The 16559-nt window shown below is 44.7% G+C and overlaps 1 protein-coding gene across 3 annotated transcripts in view; it reads right to left on the minus strand.

The window, feature by feature from the left end:
• The window catches only part of Fech (ferrochelatase), a 35238-nt gene extending 19168 nt beyond the window's left edge, over nucleotides 1-16070 (minus strand). For all 3 annotated transcript variants that reach the window (XM_042675208.1, XM_042675209.1, XM_042675207.1), the window contains exons 1-4: nucleotides 15924-16070; nucleotides 10373-10496; nucleotides 5094-5213; nucleotides 3233-3381 (exon numbers count right to left, since the gene is read on the minus strand). In XM_042675208.1, the coding sequence (XP_042531142.1) occupies nucleotides 3233-3381; nucleotides 5094-5213; nucleotides 10373-10496; nucleotides 15924-15990 (460 nt within the window). In that variant the 5' untranslated portion in view covers nucleotides 15991-16070. The remainder of the gene's footprint in view (nucleotides 1-3232; nucleotides 3382-5093; nucleotides 5214-10372; nucleotides 10497-15923) is intronic.
• Between the last annotated feature and the right edge of the window lie 489 nt (nucleotides 16071-16559).

Raw genomic sequence — 16559 nt, forward strand, 5'->3', positions numbered from 1 at the left:
AAAAAAAGCTGGAAGTGGCGCTGTAGCTCAAGTGGTAGAGTGCTAGCCTTGAGCTGAAGAGCTGAAGGACAGCGCCCAGGCCCAGAGTTCAGGCCCCACAACCGGACCAAAAAAAAAAAAAATTAGAATTAAAAGCTGCCAAGCCAGCTTTGAACTATGATTCTCAGATTTCTGTTTCCTGAGATGGTATGAGCCACTGACACTCAGCTTCAAGTTGCTATTTTTAATTGTTTTCCTTTCTTTTGTGTTTTGTTTTGTTGCTGGGGTAAGGGAGGCTTAAGAGCTGAGCGATGCTGGCTCACACTGTAATCACAGCTACGCAGGAGGCTGAGAATCCGTTCAAAGCCAATCTAAACAGGAAATACTTGAGACTTTTTTTTTTTGGGCTGGTCCTTGGGGCTTAAACTCTAGGTCTGGGCTCTGTCCCTAAGTTTCTTTTGCTCAATGCTAGGGCTTTATCACTTGAGCACAGTGCCATTTCTGGCTTTTTCTGAGTAGTTTGCTGGACATAAGAGTCTCATGGACCTTCCCGGCAAACCACGATCCTCAGTTCTTAGCCTCCAGAGTAACTAGGTAGGATTACAGGCGTGAGCCACCAGTGCCTAGCAGACTTGAGACTCTTATCTCCAATTAACCACCAAAAAGCCAGAAGTGGAACTATGGTTCAATTGGTACAGCACCAAACTTGAACATAAAAGCCAGGGACCAGTGGCTCACACCTATAATCCTACCTACTCAGGAGGCCGATATCTGAGGATCTGAGGATAAAGGTATCTGAGGATCTGAGGATAAAGGTTTGAAGCCAGCCCTAGCCGTAAAGTCTATGAGGCTCCAATTAGCAAACAAAAAGCTAGAAGTAGAGTTGTGTCTCAGATAGTAGGGCACTAGCCTTGAGCAAAAAAACACTCAAGGACAGCTCACAGGCTTTGAGTTCAAGTTCCAAGGCCAGCATACATGAGTGCACACACTCATGCAAACAACACAACAATATACCACAATGTTAGTTACCACCCAAAGCCTTCTCAGGGGCTGTGTGAAGACTGTACTAGCAGCTATGTTTAGATTAAAGTGAAGCAAATGATAAGGAATTTCTCCTATGCAGGCATGGATCTACACATAAAAAAAATATTCCTCAAAACTTAACCCAGGGAACCAAGAAACAATGTAACCTGTTACCAAGGGCAGAAACAAGAGGTCAGTAGGCAAGAAAAGCAGGTGAGTGCATGAGCAGTGTGGTTGGAGTCGGTATTCTTGTTTGGAGACTTAAGGAAAAGAGGGAAGGGGAACAAACAGAATCATCTGCAGCTGTCTGTCCCTCATGGGCTCCTCATTGTATGCTCTCTTGTATAAAAGAGATGAGCTGTAGTTAAAACACACCAGAAACAGTGACCTGATAAACCCCTGACTGTTCAATGGTTGCGCAATTCACAGCTAAACTGTCAACTGTCACACCACCACAGTCACAGCCGCTGCCAAACACCTCTTGGCAGTCCAGGTGAGGCTTAACAAGCTGACAGACATTGCTCTCTAATCTACTTGAAAACAGCGCGATGATTCCGTGAGATCTCTGCATTATGAGGGTCAACCAGTTTCTCACCAGATCTTTTCAGTCATCCAGTACTGGACAGCTGCAGTCTTAAGTGCTTGGGCCTGGGCACCCTCAGATAGTGCAGACTGAGGGTAGAGAGGCTGCCCTTGCAGATAAAGGCAGGGTGGGGACCTCCTATTAAAATGTGAGACAGTCAGCTACTCTGGAAAGCACAGATAATGCAGTTTAAAAGGCTTGCAAACATTTATTTTAGAAAAGGGGGAAATGTGCTTTCTGACATGACACCTACCCTGAGGAAGCAGCAGTGCTCATGGGAACTCTGCCTGCCATGCTGTCCCTGGCAGGACATAGAGGGGAAGGGAGCCTTGCTAATATTAACCAGCTCCACAGCCAGTGGGCACAAAGTCTGGCCCCATGGATGGCCAAACACTCGATTCACAGATCTCTCCTGGTCTGCCCTCAGATCAGCTGCCAATACACACTTTAGAGAAAACCATTAATTTAGCATGGATCCGGTGAGTTGACATGATTCTCCAGGGGAAAGATTTGATATGATGCTTTTTCATTTGCAACAGATAATGTACTCTGCACCAACAAAGAGCAATAAAAGCTCACATGGCAGCCAGTAGTGGCTCATGCCTGTAATCCTAGCTAGGAAAGCTGGCAGGAAAGGCAGTGAGACTCTTATCTCCAGTTGACCAACAAAAAGCCAGAAGTGGTGTGACATTCCTGGTGGCATGTCTTTAGGAAGCTGACTTAGCCCAACTCCAAAAGGGAAGATAACAGAATCTATCGCTAGCACCCTTGAAAATTAAATAAGATAAGCATCACCATGGTACAAGGTACATGGAAAATATTCCCTATGTATGTTTTTTTTTTCCTTATGCTAGTAGTGGGGCTTGAACTCAGGCCCTGGGCACTGTCTCTTAGCTTTTATGTTCAAGACTTATGCTCTACCACTAGAGCTACAGCTTTACCTGACTTATTGGTGGTTATTGGAAATAAGAGTCTCACAGACTTTTCCGCTCAGAATGGTTTTGAAGCTCAATCCTCAGATCTCAGCCTCTTGAGTGACTATTTCTGTTCTATGTGTTGATCTAATTCCTATAAAAAGAAAAACCCTAAGAATAGCCTCAGTCCATGTCTTAAAGATTTCTTTCCAGCCCAATGACAAATGCATCTTGCATTCATGGTATTTCATTTCTGCCTTATAAACGATTTCAATTTCCTTTTGAAACTAGTGTTCCAAATTTTTCCTTTATTTGTGCCATAGAAAGTAATAGAAAAGATTCTATAGTCAAAGGCCAAAGTCACTCAGTTAAATGACCTTGCATGATACAGTTATGGAACCTGCCAGGCCCTGGTGGCTCAGGACTTATAATCCTAGCTACTCAGGAGGCTGAGATCTGAGGATCACAGTTTAAAACCAGCCTGGGCAGGAAAGGTTGTAAGATTCTTATCTCCAATAAACCACTCAGAAAATTGTAAGTGGCACTGTGGCTCAAGTGGTAGAGCGCTAGCCTTGAGCTGAAGAGCTGAAGAGCTGAGGGACAGCGCCCAGGCCCAGCATTGAAGCCCCATGACCAACCAAAAAAAAAAGAGTTGTGGAACCCGTAACAGCATTTGGCATCTGACCCTGTTTTGAAAGAAAACCCAGCCCTGTGTGAATGCAGACACCCTTGCCTGTGTCTGGGGAGAGCTCATCCAGCAGCTTCACCATGCCTTCTCCTTGCTTGGAAGTCCACATCTTGATGGGAGATCCACCTCCAATCCTGCGGTATTGTTCTTGAATTTTAGGTGTTCGGCGTTTGGCAATGAATGGTGCCAGCTTGCTAAATCATTTAACATGTAGGTGAGTGAATTTTATCCAACTATAGCAACCTCATCCACATGTTCTACTCAATAAGCAAGAGATAAGCAGATTTTACAAAGAACCTAACAAGATCAATCCTAGTTATTCAGGAGGCTGAGATATGAGGATTGTGGTTCAAAATCAGCCTGAGCAAAGACCCTGAGATTCTTATCTCTAATTAACCATCAAAAAGCCAGTAGTGAAGGTGGGCTCAGGTGGTAGGGCACCAGCCTGAGGTGCAAAATCTAAGCCAGAGCGCGAGGCTCTATACTGGCGTGCACACACATACATAAAAATGCCAATTACAGATGTATACACTGGCAATGGTGTATACTGCAACATGTACACTGCAATACTGTAAACAGCTATCAGAAACCACAAATTAAATAAAGGTATAGCTATACAAAACCATTCTAAACAGTCATAATCCTATATGAAAAAAGGTTAAAAAATAACAAAGTGCCAAGTGGGCGCCAGTGGCTCACGCCTGTAATCCTAGCTACTCAGGAGGCTGAGATCTGAGGATCATGGTTCAAAGCCAGCCCAGGCAGGAACATCCGTGAGACTCTTATCTCCAATAAACCACTAGAAAACTAGAAGTGGTGCTGTGGCTCAAGGGGTAGAGCACTTGCCTTGAGCTGAAGAGCTGAGGGACAATGCCCAAGCCCAGTGTTCAAGCCCCACGACCGCCAAAAAAATAAATAAGTAAATAACATAGTGCCAAATAATGTAACCTAAGTATATATTCACATTTGTGTGGCTACGTGGAAAGAGGTAGGGATGTATGTGAGAGAGTATGTGCTGAGTTATCTTTATGGCTAGTTCTGGATGTAAGTGCTTACACGTGAGGGATGATAGCGAGGCAGGAATTCTAGGCAAAAGGGACATTGGCCTTCCACCATAAATATTTTTATACTCTTTGCATTTTAGTCATATATAAGTACCTTTTTGAAAGAAAGAAAGAAGAGGAGGAAGTAGGGAAGGAAGGAAAAGGAGAATAGGAACAGGTTATCATTAAGTACAAAAGAATAATCATCATTGCTTTCCTGAGAGTTAATCAGCCATTAAGTGCCAAGTACAAACATATCTTTAAAAATCTTTAAAGCTGGAGCTGGGAAGGTGGCTCAGTGGTAGAGCGCTTGCCTTGCATGCATGACGCCCTGGGATCGATTCCTCAGCACCACATAAGCAAAAAGAAAAAAGCCGGAAGTCACACTGTGGCTCAAGTGGTAGAGCGCTAGCCTTGAGCTGAAGAGCTGAGGGACAGTGTCCAGCCCAGAGTTCAGGCCCCACGACCAGACCAAAAAGAAAAAATCTTTAAAGGTACGTCAGCAGTGTCAGGACAACTGTATTTCCAGGGCTCTGGGGAGGAAAAGGCTCCAGGAGAATGCTTCCTAACTGGCTTCCCACACCCTGCAGTTCTTCCCACATCACATCCTCATCTCCAACAGGATAACATGCTCATGTAACCACTACTAGATACACGTTCAAACCACTTCATTCTTCCAACTGGAGCTGTTACAGCAAAGGCCAAATACATTGTGTGTTTGTGTGTGTGTGTGTGTGTGTGTGTGTGTGTGTGTGTGTGTGTGTGTGTGTGTGTGTATACACATATATATATGTGATACATATTACATGTAAAATAACATATATGTATGTTAAAGTGCAGATGTTTACACATCTCTTACTTACTTTTGGACAGGAAGTGTCATGAGGTCTCTGTCCAAGAAGAGCCTCAGAAGGAAATCGTGAACTTCTCCAAGCGTTTCAGGGCCACCCATGTTCAGCATTAATATTCCAGTTTTAGGCTTCCTGGATAAAATAAAATGCAGCAATGGATGTGTCACATTTCTTCTTATCCTCTAGGGAAGAAGCTTGCATCAGACTGGCATCTACTGTGGATGCAAAGGTAAGAACTTATAGGCTTTTCGGCTAGGCTCACAGGGCCACCTATGGGGAAGGTGGGATCTCTCCAGCCTGGACTCTGATCTTCATCTCTTAGTTCTATGCATGACACTGAACCTCTGGGGGCTCAAAGCGTTTCCCTACCAGCCTGTCAGTGTGAACAGATTGGATTCTTTACAGGCAGAGAATTGAAGTAGAAATCTAATATTGTTCTGTGGCTGTGGGATCTGGACTTGTTAGGGCTTAATGAATATACAAGTTCTTGACCTCTCCAAATTTCAGATTTCCTCATATGATAAATAAAATCCAGCAGCTACCCCAAAAATTGTTTAAGGAGCCAGATACTCAGTAGCTCATGCCTAGCTATTAACAGGCCGAGTTCTGAGGATCACAGTTTGAAGACAGCCTGCAAAGATAAATTCAATTTTATGCCCAATTAACCAGCAAAAAAGCTGGAAGTAGAAGTGGGTGGCTCAAGTGTCAGAATGCCAGCCAACCTTGAGTGAAAAAGCTAAGCAGGAATGTGAGGTCCTGTGTTCAAGCTCCAATATCAGCATGGAAAAAAACCAACAAAACCAATGTTTAGAATTTCAGTGGCTAAAGTACTTACTCACTTAACACAAACTGGCACACAGAAAGTTCTGTCACACAAAGAAGGGTTCCCCTGTCATTTAAATCTGAAGTACAGTAGGAGCCCATCTTCCACTCTTTCATCTGCTCCCTTCCCTTTAGTCAACTGTGACTATTACTTCTTAGTACTCTGCTACCTTCTCCACCACCTGCTTTTATTTTTGCTTGCGTGTTTCCTGCTATGATAAACTACATTTCTCACTCCACGCCCACCTCTCCATCCCTCTTGGAAATGCAATACATAGATAATTCCCTACTAGAAATGGCACTAACATCACAGTGGGGCTGGGAAGGTGGCTCAGTGGTAGAGTACTTGCCTTGCATGCATGAGGCCTTGAGTTTGATTCCTCAGCACCAAATAAGCAGAAAAAAGCCAGAAATGGAGCTGTGGCTCAAGTGGTAGAGCTTTAGCTTTGAGCTGAAGAGCTGAGGGACAGCGCCTAGGCCCAGAGTTCAAGCCCCATGCCCGACAAAAACAAAGCAACAACAACAACAACAAAAAAAAAACATTCATATTAGCCCCAGACTAAAGAATCAAGCACAACATGTGTAGGAAGAAGCAGAAGGAGAGTAGGAAGAAAGCAAAAAAGGAAAAAAAGAAAAAAAAAAGGAAAGTAGGGAGAAGCAAAGCAAAGTAAAACTCCTTAACAAGGGTTTTAATAAGTAGCTTTAGGAAATGAGAAAAGAAAGCACAATGTACTAATGTAGACTTCCAAATTCTGCATGGCCCTACAGATCTACACAACCCAAGGCCAGGCAAGCCAGGAAAGCAGGCAAGCCTGCTCCTGACCTGCATCAGGGAAGGGGAAGCCCAGGCAGGTTCAATGTCCTCCAAAACCTCTGGAAGCCACCAGGAGATCATGTCCAAAGATGCAGAACAGAAGACCTGAGTCTGAGATGTGTCAAAAAGTGTCCCCATGACAGAGAACTGACAATGACAGAAACCAAGGAGAGAGAATGTTTCTTTCATTCATCCTTCTTTTCTTTATGTAAAAATAGAGATATAATGCACCATTTTCTTTTTTTTTTTTTTTTGAGTCTGGTCGTGGGGCCTGAACTCAGGGCCTGGGCGCTGTCCCTCAGCTCTTCAGCTCAAGGCTAGTACTCTACCACTTGAGCCACAGCGCCACTTCCGGCTTTTTTCTTTTTGCTTATGTGGTGCTGAGGAATCGAACCCAGGGCCTCAGGCATGCAAGGCAAGCACTCTATCACTGACCCACCTTCCCAGCCCATAATTCACCATTTTCAAGCTGAACAATTCTCATCACTACCTAATGCTATATGCTTTTATCTCCTCCTTTCTCTCCTGGCAATGAATCTACTTCCTGAGTCTATGCATTCACCTACTCAGGACATTGAAGAAAAATGGAATCAGCCAATTTATGTCTGATTCCTTTAGGTTAACATAAAATCTCCAAGGTTCATCTAGCTCCCTCCCTTACAAAGGGCTATACTGTGCTGTACAAGATGCTCTGTAATGTCCCTGGCCTCTGCTCACACACTCAACCAAGTTGTGACAAGTTTGACATTGTCAAATTTGTCTCAACCCCATTGAGAATCACTGCCTTATTAAACTAAGTGGCTGAAGATGTCAACTGTTACAGAACTCTTTTATAAAGGTGTGCTATCTATCACTAGACCAACAGTGGTGTTGAGTTTTCTTGTTATCTAGAAATTCAAATCCATCACTTGGTGAAACTATAATCTTCCCTTCATCTTTCTACCTAGACCACCCCTCTTCTCCTGGTATCCTGTCTTTTACCCTCAAGATCTGTGACTTACAATAAATCAAGTGCATTTTCCCATGGACTGCTGCCAGTTAACAGATTACTGGTTAAGAAACCCCAGGCTAAAAAGACTTACCTAAGCCTAGAGGGTATCGATGTGCAAACGGGATTTAGAGCTGTGTTTTTCATCTATAACACCTGAGCTCAGACAAGAGTGCCTTTAAGCAATGTTACTCTGCCCAGCTCACGGTTTTGCAAACCCACGGTGATGGGATACATGAAAGAGATGCGCATGATTTGAAAATGCCCAAATACACATGCACTTAATTCAAAACTGTGCGGTGCATGAGGAGTGGCGCATTAGTGAGCCCGAGGTCCACTCGGTTCCATTCCAGAATGTGAAGTGTGAAGCTTTAGTCAAGGGCCTCTGCCTCGTCTCCCTCCCAGACAGAGCACACCTGAGACCAACGTCAGACTTGCCATGTTCCCTTTGTCTGAATGGAAACATATTTTATAGTTCACTTGAAAAAGTTGAAATGTTTTGCCATTTGTATTTTCTGGGACTCTCAAAAAAGGCAGTTTTTCCTTTGAACTATTAAGCCAACATTCTAATAATAGAAACTTAAGTTCACAATGAAAAGAAACAATAATATTATTCTACTGAATATCAGCATCAAGAAAAAGAAACAAAAATCCTAGCTCTTTATTAAACCTAGGTATTTATTAAATCTAGGTATCTATGCTTCCTATAGAACAATGTTTGGCAAACTACAGCCACTGTACCACATTTGCCCATATACTTATACATTGCCTGGCTTTGTAAATAAAGTTTTATTGGGACACAGGTCTACTCATGTGTTCATGAGCAGTAAAAAAATAAAGTATGGCCCACAAAACCTAAAACTGTGTTACTTAACATTTCACGGAACCACAGAATAAGTCTGTAGACCCTAATCTAGTACAATGCCTAGTCTAGCTTCTAGTCCAGCTCAGTATAAGCCTAAACAACATGCTGCCTCAAAAGAGGTCTGCACTGGCATGATAATGAGAATCCTCACTGCATCAACATCTCTACTACAGAAACACTAGAAAGAACCTATGCCTGTAATGTTTGGACAAATTAATTATTAATTAATTTATTTATTTATTAAAGTACTCCTAAGCTATTAAGGAGTATAAAAGAAAATCTAATCTGGGCACCAATGGCTCATGCCTGTAACCCTAGCTACTCAGGAGGTTGAGATGTGAGGATCACGGTTCAAAGCCAGCCAGAGCTTTAATCTCCAATTAACCACGAGAAAACTGGAAGTAGCATTGTTGTTCAAGTGGTACACAACTAGCCTTGAGCTGAAGAGCTCAGAGACAGCGCCCAGGCCCAAAGTTCAAGACCCATGACAGACTAAATAAATAAATAAAATCTATAGTTTTATAACGTAGTAAATAGCATAAAAAACTGGTACAGTATAGTCATATTTTAGTACGAATATACTCAGTTAATATTAATAGAGTCAAGATACTAGGTATTAGGATCATCATCTTTTAATCTTTGTTTCCTATGTGTGTGTTTCTATTAATTTTGAATAAATATGATATAGTTGCTTAATAGAATCTACAGCATATATTTAGATTTTTGTGTGGTTTTTTGGCAACACTGGGGATTTAGCCTGGGGCCATACATACTAGGCTATCACTAAGCTACAACCCCAGCCCAATCCTTTTATTTTTCCAATTTTTTGAAACAATCCTGCTAAATTTGTATGTGGTGGTCTTAAACTCATAATCCTCCTACTTCAATCTCCTGAGTAGCTGGGATGCCAGGTATATATGTACTACCAGGCCCAGCTTGATTTTAGATTTTTACTTAATTTTAATTTTTTTTTCAAGTCCTGGGGCTTGAACTCTGGGGCCTGGGTGCTGTCCCTCAGCTCTTCAGGTCAAGGATAGAGCTATACCACTTGAGCCACAGCGCCACTTCCAGTTTTCTGGTAGTTAATTGGAGATTAAAGCCTGGGCTGGCTTTGAACCGTGATCCTTAGCTCTCATCCTCCTGAGTAGGTAGGATTACAGGCATGAGCCACCGGTGCCCAGCTTAATTTTAAGATTTTAACATCAAGGCTATTTATAGTATTGACTTTTGCCACAAGGAAAATATAGCAATTCAATTATTTTTCCTCCACAGTTCCACATCAAATCAGTTCTTCAGTTTACATTACTACCATTCTAGCCTCCAAGTGCTAAGGTGGGAAGAAAGGCCAGTGGGCAGGAGAATTGCTGCCCTGCTGGGCACGCTGCCAGCCTGTGATATCTGCCTCATACCTTTGTCACCAACTCCATCTTCTAGAAGAACGAAGTTGAGAGGAGATGATTTAGGCCCTACTCCTAAACAACTTCAGTCTATTTGGCAGTCAATCAATGAACTCACGATCACAACAAAAAGCAACAAACACAAAATTTGGAATATGTATCATCTTACAGAATCAAATTCTCCCATGATTTGCAGACTGTATTCAACTAACTTCCTTAAAGAAAAGCCTGTTGTGTTTAAAACTTGCAGTTCAACAACCATTCAATGCAAGCCAATTCCTAATTTTCCAACTCCTAATTTGCCAGGCTCTCCCAGATCCTTCCCTCCTAGGTAGCATGTGTCCACTGATGTCTGTGGTCATAAAGAGCAAGAAATCCTTCTTGATACTGAAATTAGATGCATACCTCTTTTCCGGTTGAACTTGAGGCGTTGTACTTTTGGCCCGATGGGCTGTCTCTGTGGTGGCTGCTGCTGCGGTTCCCAATTGGCACTCCCATGGCTGCTGGACCCCTGAGCCGCCATGTACCACTGTGACAAAATGAAAGTGCTAGCATGAAATCTAGCTAGAAAGTAATTTCTTTTGAAGAGGTCCTCAGGGCACAATTCCTAGCTTTAAAATTTAAAGCTGTGATGGCAGAGGTAAGATCTGTAGCATTTCTCTGCAGGTGGGTACCGGTCTCTTTGGGGGCCTGAGGCAGAGGCTTGTGCCCCAGAAGAGCCATAGAAGGACCTGCGGGGAGGCATTCTAGAAGCCACACACACCTCCTCCCATCTTGCCTGCAGATTTTGCTACGATTCCTTGCAAGAACTGTGGCACATTTGCAATGCTACTGATAGCAGAATCATGCTAGGGGGGAAGAGGTAAGGAGCTGCTGGTTTAGGGAGTGGATGTTGGGCCAGTTCCTGTGATCTGCAGATCTCATTTCTGCTTCCAAGAAGTCTCTAGCAAAGCACTAGTACTGGAAGCCCCAGTCCTGCCTTGGACCCTGACAAAGGGAGCCTCTGTTATATAGGCTCTGTCCAGCACTCCTCTTATACACCCGCTCCCCACATGGCATATACTATCTACACAACCAAGGAAACCTGCCTCCCCCAGAACCCACATCCCACAATAGACCAGGATCCCAGGCCCCAAGAATCACCTGACCCCTCTCCCCCACACTCCCACACACACTCCTTATACGGGTCAGTATATGTTTCCTTCCTCTGTCCATGCCGCTGGGGACAGATGGGACCCACCAGTGTAAGCAAATCTTGACCTATAGGTGGCAGGAAAGAGCTGCTGGTGCAAAGAGAAGCAAGAAAGCCTAAAGGTCGACTTTGCCAAGGCTTCTGCATTTCTGTAGTGTGGGTACGTTCAACAACTCACTCTTCAGGGAGGATCACTAGGAAGGTCTATTTGTCCACGTCAAAAGATAAAAAAAATATTCCAATTCCTTAGCCTGCCCTGTGGATACACCTGACTCGGGACCCCACAACTTAGGAGGGAGCCTGGAGTAGCTACCTCAGAGTCCAAATGCCATACTTAATTGTAGCATGCAGTGAAATAGAACTCGAGTAGGTATTGAGGAGGGCAACATGGGGCAGTTGCCAGGTGCCCGTGCTGTGAACATCATCTCCTGCCCCACTTGAAACCATCACTGAGAGACCAACTTGAAATCAGGCTCCTACCCAAGTCCTACTCCAAAGCAAAACTTTCCCTATGATGAATTAGGCTGTGGACCAACTAGGGCTGACTCTGAATTCAGCTCTGGTACTTACTGGCGGTGGGACTTAATTATCACCAGTGTGACCAGATTGTCATCTTTCTGAGCTTAAATTCTGCCAACTACCAAACATGACCTTGCTGCTGGAATTCTTGTGAAGAGTAGTGAGGTGAGCTGTGGTTTCTCCCACATTGTAAATACCAGCTTTAGTTACATTTGTAAGTTTCATTCTAGAGAACAGCAACCATTGTTGCTCGGATTTCTTAAGTTTTGGCAGTACTGGAATTTGAACTCAATGCTTCTGCTTGATAGGCAAGGGCTCTACCATTTCTACCACATCTCAAGCCCTTGTGATTTTTTTTTTCTTTCTTTTGCTCCCTTTTTTTGTGTGTGTACTGTTATTGGGGCTTGAACCCAGGGCCACAGCTCCACTTCTAGCCTCCTGAGTAACTAGGATTACAGGTGTGAGCCATGAGCACCTGTCCTGATTTCTTCCAAACCACCCAGGAAGATAGTTTCTCCGGGCCACTTGGATTTCCTTCTATTCAGACTGTTCACATTCCACAAAGAGTCAATTACAAGAGCTTGTGCTGAGCTTTGCATTTCCAGCTTGGCTTACTAAGGCATTACTAAGTACTAAGCCAAAGTGGAAATAAAATATTGACATAAAGATGCTTGGTTGCACTCAAATGAAGTCTCAAACCAACACGCTTATTACATTAAAGTGAGCTTAATTCTGAACTACATGATGAGATTAATCATGTTCTTAAATCATGTCACCAATTCCCTATACAATGAGCTTGCATCCCGTTCCACGGGATTTGAGGGTAGACTTTTGGTATTTTGTAACTACCCTACCCCTCATAAACTTTTCTTCCTGAGAACCTACAATAAGCAGTGGAGCGGAAGCTGGGGTGGTTCTCTGGCCCAGTAGTTAGGATTTCCTCCTATGGTTGGGGAACTTGTAGCTTTGCAAGCTGCTTAAATATTATCTTGCCCTTACAAACTTCTCTTCTTCCTGGATGACCAAATTCTGAGAGAAAATAGTGGTGGCACTAAAAAGGGATCCTTTCCACTGAGGACTTAGGGCCACCATCCCGAACCAGAAGGACATCTCACTCCTGCATGTTCCCTTACAGCATGGAAGCAGAGAAGGAGAAGCAGGGAGGGAGGAAAGAGGGTAACAGATAGGGTAACTATGATCAAAGCACATTATATGCAGGTGTGAAAATGTCACATTGAATCATTAATTGCAGTGTTTCTTTTTCCTCCCCCCCCCTCTTCCTTCTTCCTTCTTCTTCTTCTTTCTTCTCCTTCTTCTTCTTTCTTCTTGTTTTAGCTGTTGGAGAACTCACCTGATTTCCCAGCCAGCCCCACAATGAGGGGTACTAGAAAATCTTCCCAAGCATCACAGTACCCAAGATCGGTACCAGCACCCCTGGCTGAAGGATAGCATAACACAGTTAGCACCTTGTCTATGGTCAAAGGCCTGGGACTGGTGAGTAACAGGCCAGTACCAACCACACCCTGGACTGAAGGACCTACTTGCCTGAAGGGGGCTGCAGATTGTGAGGTGGGAGAACTTGGCTTTTGAACTTGCTTGGTGCCTACCAAAGACAAGTCTGGCACTGCCTGACCAGTATTAAATTCCCTCCTGCCCCAGGTCCAGAAATGTCTGGAAATTGAGTAGACTATAGGCCAGAAAACCTGCTTTGTCAAAACTAAGCTAATCTAACCACTAAGTTGACCATCACTGGGATCTTTACTGCTTCCATCTTGATTTGAAAGTGAATGGGAACATACCAGTAATACCAAAGCAAGTTTTCTCTAGGACTTGAAGTAGAAAATGACTCATTTCTTAGAAAAAGGTTTTGCAACTGGGAAGACATTTTCCTTAAGCTCTGAGACTTGGTGCAAGTTAAATACCTTTCCTGAAACTTTCTGATAGTTAAATACTTTTCCTGATGTCAATCTGTGAAACAGAAATAATCATGGATTGCTTCCAAAGTTGTTAAGATTAAAGGTATTAGACTAATCAGAAAGTTGTAGATCAGGTAGGTGCTGGTGGCTCATACCTGTAATCCTAGCTACTTGAGAGTCTGAGATCTGAGGAATTTGGTTCAAAATTAAGCCTGGGCAGGAAAATCTATGAGACTCTTACAAGTTGTAAGAGCAAAAAAAGCCAACCAAAAGAGTGGGGCCATGAGTTCAAACCCAGAACAAACAACAACAAAAACAAAAATTCTAGATCACACTAATTCTTCAACAAATATTAGGTTCCATGTCAGAACAATGCTGTATGTTCCAAGAGATACTAATGACAAATAAGAAAAGGATAACCATTATCCTTCCTGCCCATCCTCCTCCCCCAACTGTCCTAAGTTCTCAATGAAACAATGAACAAACAATCAGAAAAAAAAATGAGATATATCAAAACTATTTTTAAAAAATAAAGAATCATTTCAGCTACTCAGTAGGTAGAGCTTGAGGGGACCAAAGGTCAAGGCTAGCCCAGGTAGAAAACACTATACTCTAGCTGAAAACTAAAAAGCAACAAGGCTGGAGGCATAGCTCAGAGTGCTACAGTCCCTTACTAGCCAGTGCCTATCTAGTGAGCACAAGGCCCTGAGTTCAAATTCCAGTACCTGGAGATGCAGGGGTGGGGAATGAAGTTAAACTAGTTTGCAGATAAGTTATAACCTGGAAAATGATGGAAAAACTAAATATCAAGACCAATGAAGCATATGGTAGCCACTTAAAATGAAGGCAGTTAATGCATGGAAACTTCTTTTTTTTTTTTTTTTTTGGCCAGTCCTGGGGCCTGAACTCTGGGCCTGGGCACTATCCCTGAGCTTCTTTTGCTCAAGTCTAGCACTCTACCACTTGAGCCACAGCACAATTTCCACCTTTTTCTACTTCTGTGGTACTGAGGAATTGAATCCAAGGCTTCATGCATGCGAGGCAAGCACTCTACCACTAAGCCACATTCCCAGCCCATGTGTGTATAAAGTAATATTCCATGACAGGTTTTGGTGCCTCGGATCTGTAATCCTAGCTACTCAGAAGGCTGAGATCTGAGGATTGTAGTTCGAAGCCAGCCCAGAAAGGAAAAATCTGAGAGACTCTTATCTCCAATTAACCACCAGCAAACCAGAAGTGGTGCTGTGGCTCAAGTAGTAGAGTGCTAACCTTGAGCACAAAGAGGTTCAGAGACAGCACTCAGGTCTTGAGTTCCAAGTCCCACAACCAACCAAAATAATAATAATAATTATTATTATTATTATTAAAGTAATACTTCAGTCTGGCCTCTTAAAGAATGCCTTCTTGTCTGCCTTAGAAAGTTGATGCTCACTATACCTTTGGTCCTTATTATTCTAATAAAGGTGTCCGTCTCATAATACAAGTTGAGAGTGGATTCTGGCTAATAGGGGTCAGAATGATGAATGATGAATTAAGAAACTCCTTTGAAATGTAGTCAGATGCATAATATCAGGATCTCTCTACGAGAGTCTTTCAATCCAAAACTGTAACGTTATGGGAGTCTGTGTACCTACTGTGTGCAGGTACCCTGCACACCTGCCTGCCTCACCTGTCTTCCTAATCTTCATGGCGAGCCTATAAATTATTACTTTCTCCCACATTTACCAAGCCACGTGGGGAGCCATGATCAATATGTCCCTGCTTAATGTGATCCCAACCTGGTATGTTCCATCAGCTCATCCAACGGAAAGAACTTACATTCATGGTGTGTACCAGACGCCTGGGAGACTCTGGAAGTGGAGGTGTGGCTCCACTGGCAGAACGACAGCCAGACGAGGGAGTGAGGTCCTGAGTTCAAGTCCCGCTACTATCACTCACACACAACCGACTGAAGCACATGTCTCACTTGTTCTACAGCTATCTCCAGCCAGCCCCAGCCCCAGCTGCCATGGGGTAGTCCCGCGGGATGGCAGAGGCCCATGGGGGGTCTTCCAGGCGGCCGCCCCTTCGCACACCTCCCCACAGTCCTGTGCTCACAGTAACCGCGGTCCCCGGCCCCGCGGCGGCCGAGGGCTCCGGAGCCCGGGGCCGCCGCGCGGGCTCCTCCGGCCCCTGGAGCGGGCGGGGGTCCGGTCCTTCCCCGCGGCCGGTCCTCGCCGCCCCTCCCGCAGCCCCGGGGCCGGGCGCTGCCCGCGGCCAGCTGCCCACCACTCACGCCCGCGGACACGGGGACCGCAGCCTCGGTGGCCGCCGCGACCCCGCCACTTACGCGGACCGCGGAGCCGCGCGCCGGCAGTTCGCAGGGCCGCAGCCATGTTTGTGCCGGCTGGAAGCATTTCCGGGGCAGCCTCGGCCGAGAACCCGGGATCCTCCTGCGGCGGCGCCCTCCGCAGTCGGCCGAACCCGGTCAGCGCTCCCCACGGCGTCCCGGGCCTTATCACGCGTGGACACGCCCACACCCTCGCCGCGAGCCCGCCCATTTGCTGTCGAGGCGGGGCGGGGCGGGACTCGAGAAGACACGCCCCCTAGGGGAGCCAGCTCATTCGCTGCCGGGGCATGGGCGGGGCTTCAGGGGTAGAACCAGGCAGGGACAGCCCTTCTCTGAGAATCTGGGCTTCCGGCTCCGTCCACTGCGTGAGCCTAAGACCTTGGGCAGAGCCAGTGGCCGGCTCCCAAACCGAAGGTTGGGGTGCAAAAGTCCTGTCTTCTGGTTTTATGTGCCAATCTGGGCAAGGTAGGAACAGCAACCACGAGTCAGCAACTTTCTAGACATTTCCATTTCAATTACTTACAGGTGAACATGCTTTTATTTCTCCAGTCTGCAGCTCTGCACTTTGTTTCCAGAATAGTTTTATATTAGACACTTACATCATTATTGCGTTTCTCTTGCAGCTCCTCTCTGTAG

Source organism: Dipodomys spectabilis, unplaced genomic scaffold (genome assembly GCF_019054845.1).
Source record: "Dipodomys spectabilis isolate Male_0828 unplaced genomic scaffold, ASM1905484v1 ptg000024l, whole genome shotgun sequence".
NCBI classification, from domain to species: Eukaryota; Metazoa; Chordata; class Mammalia; order Rodentia; family Heteromyidae; genus Dipodomys; species Dipodomys spectabilis.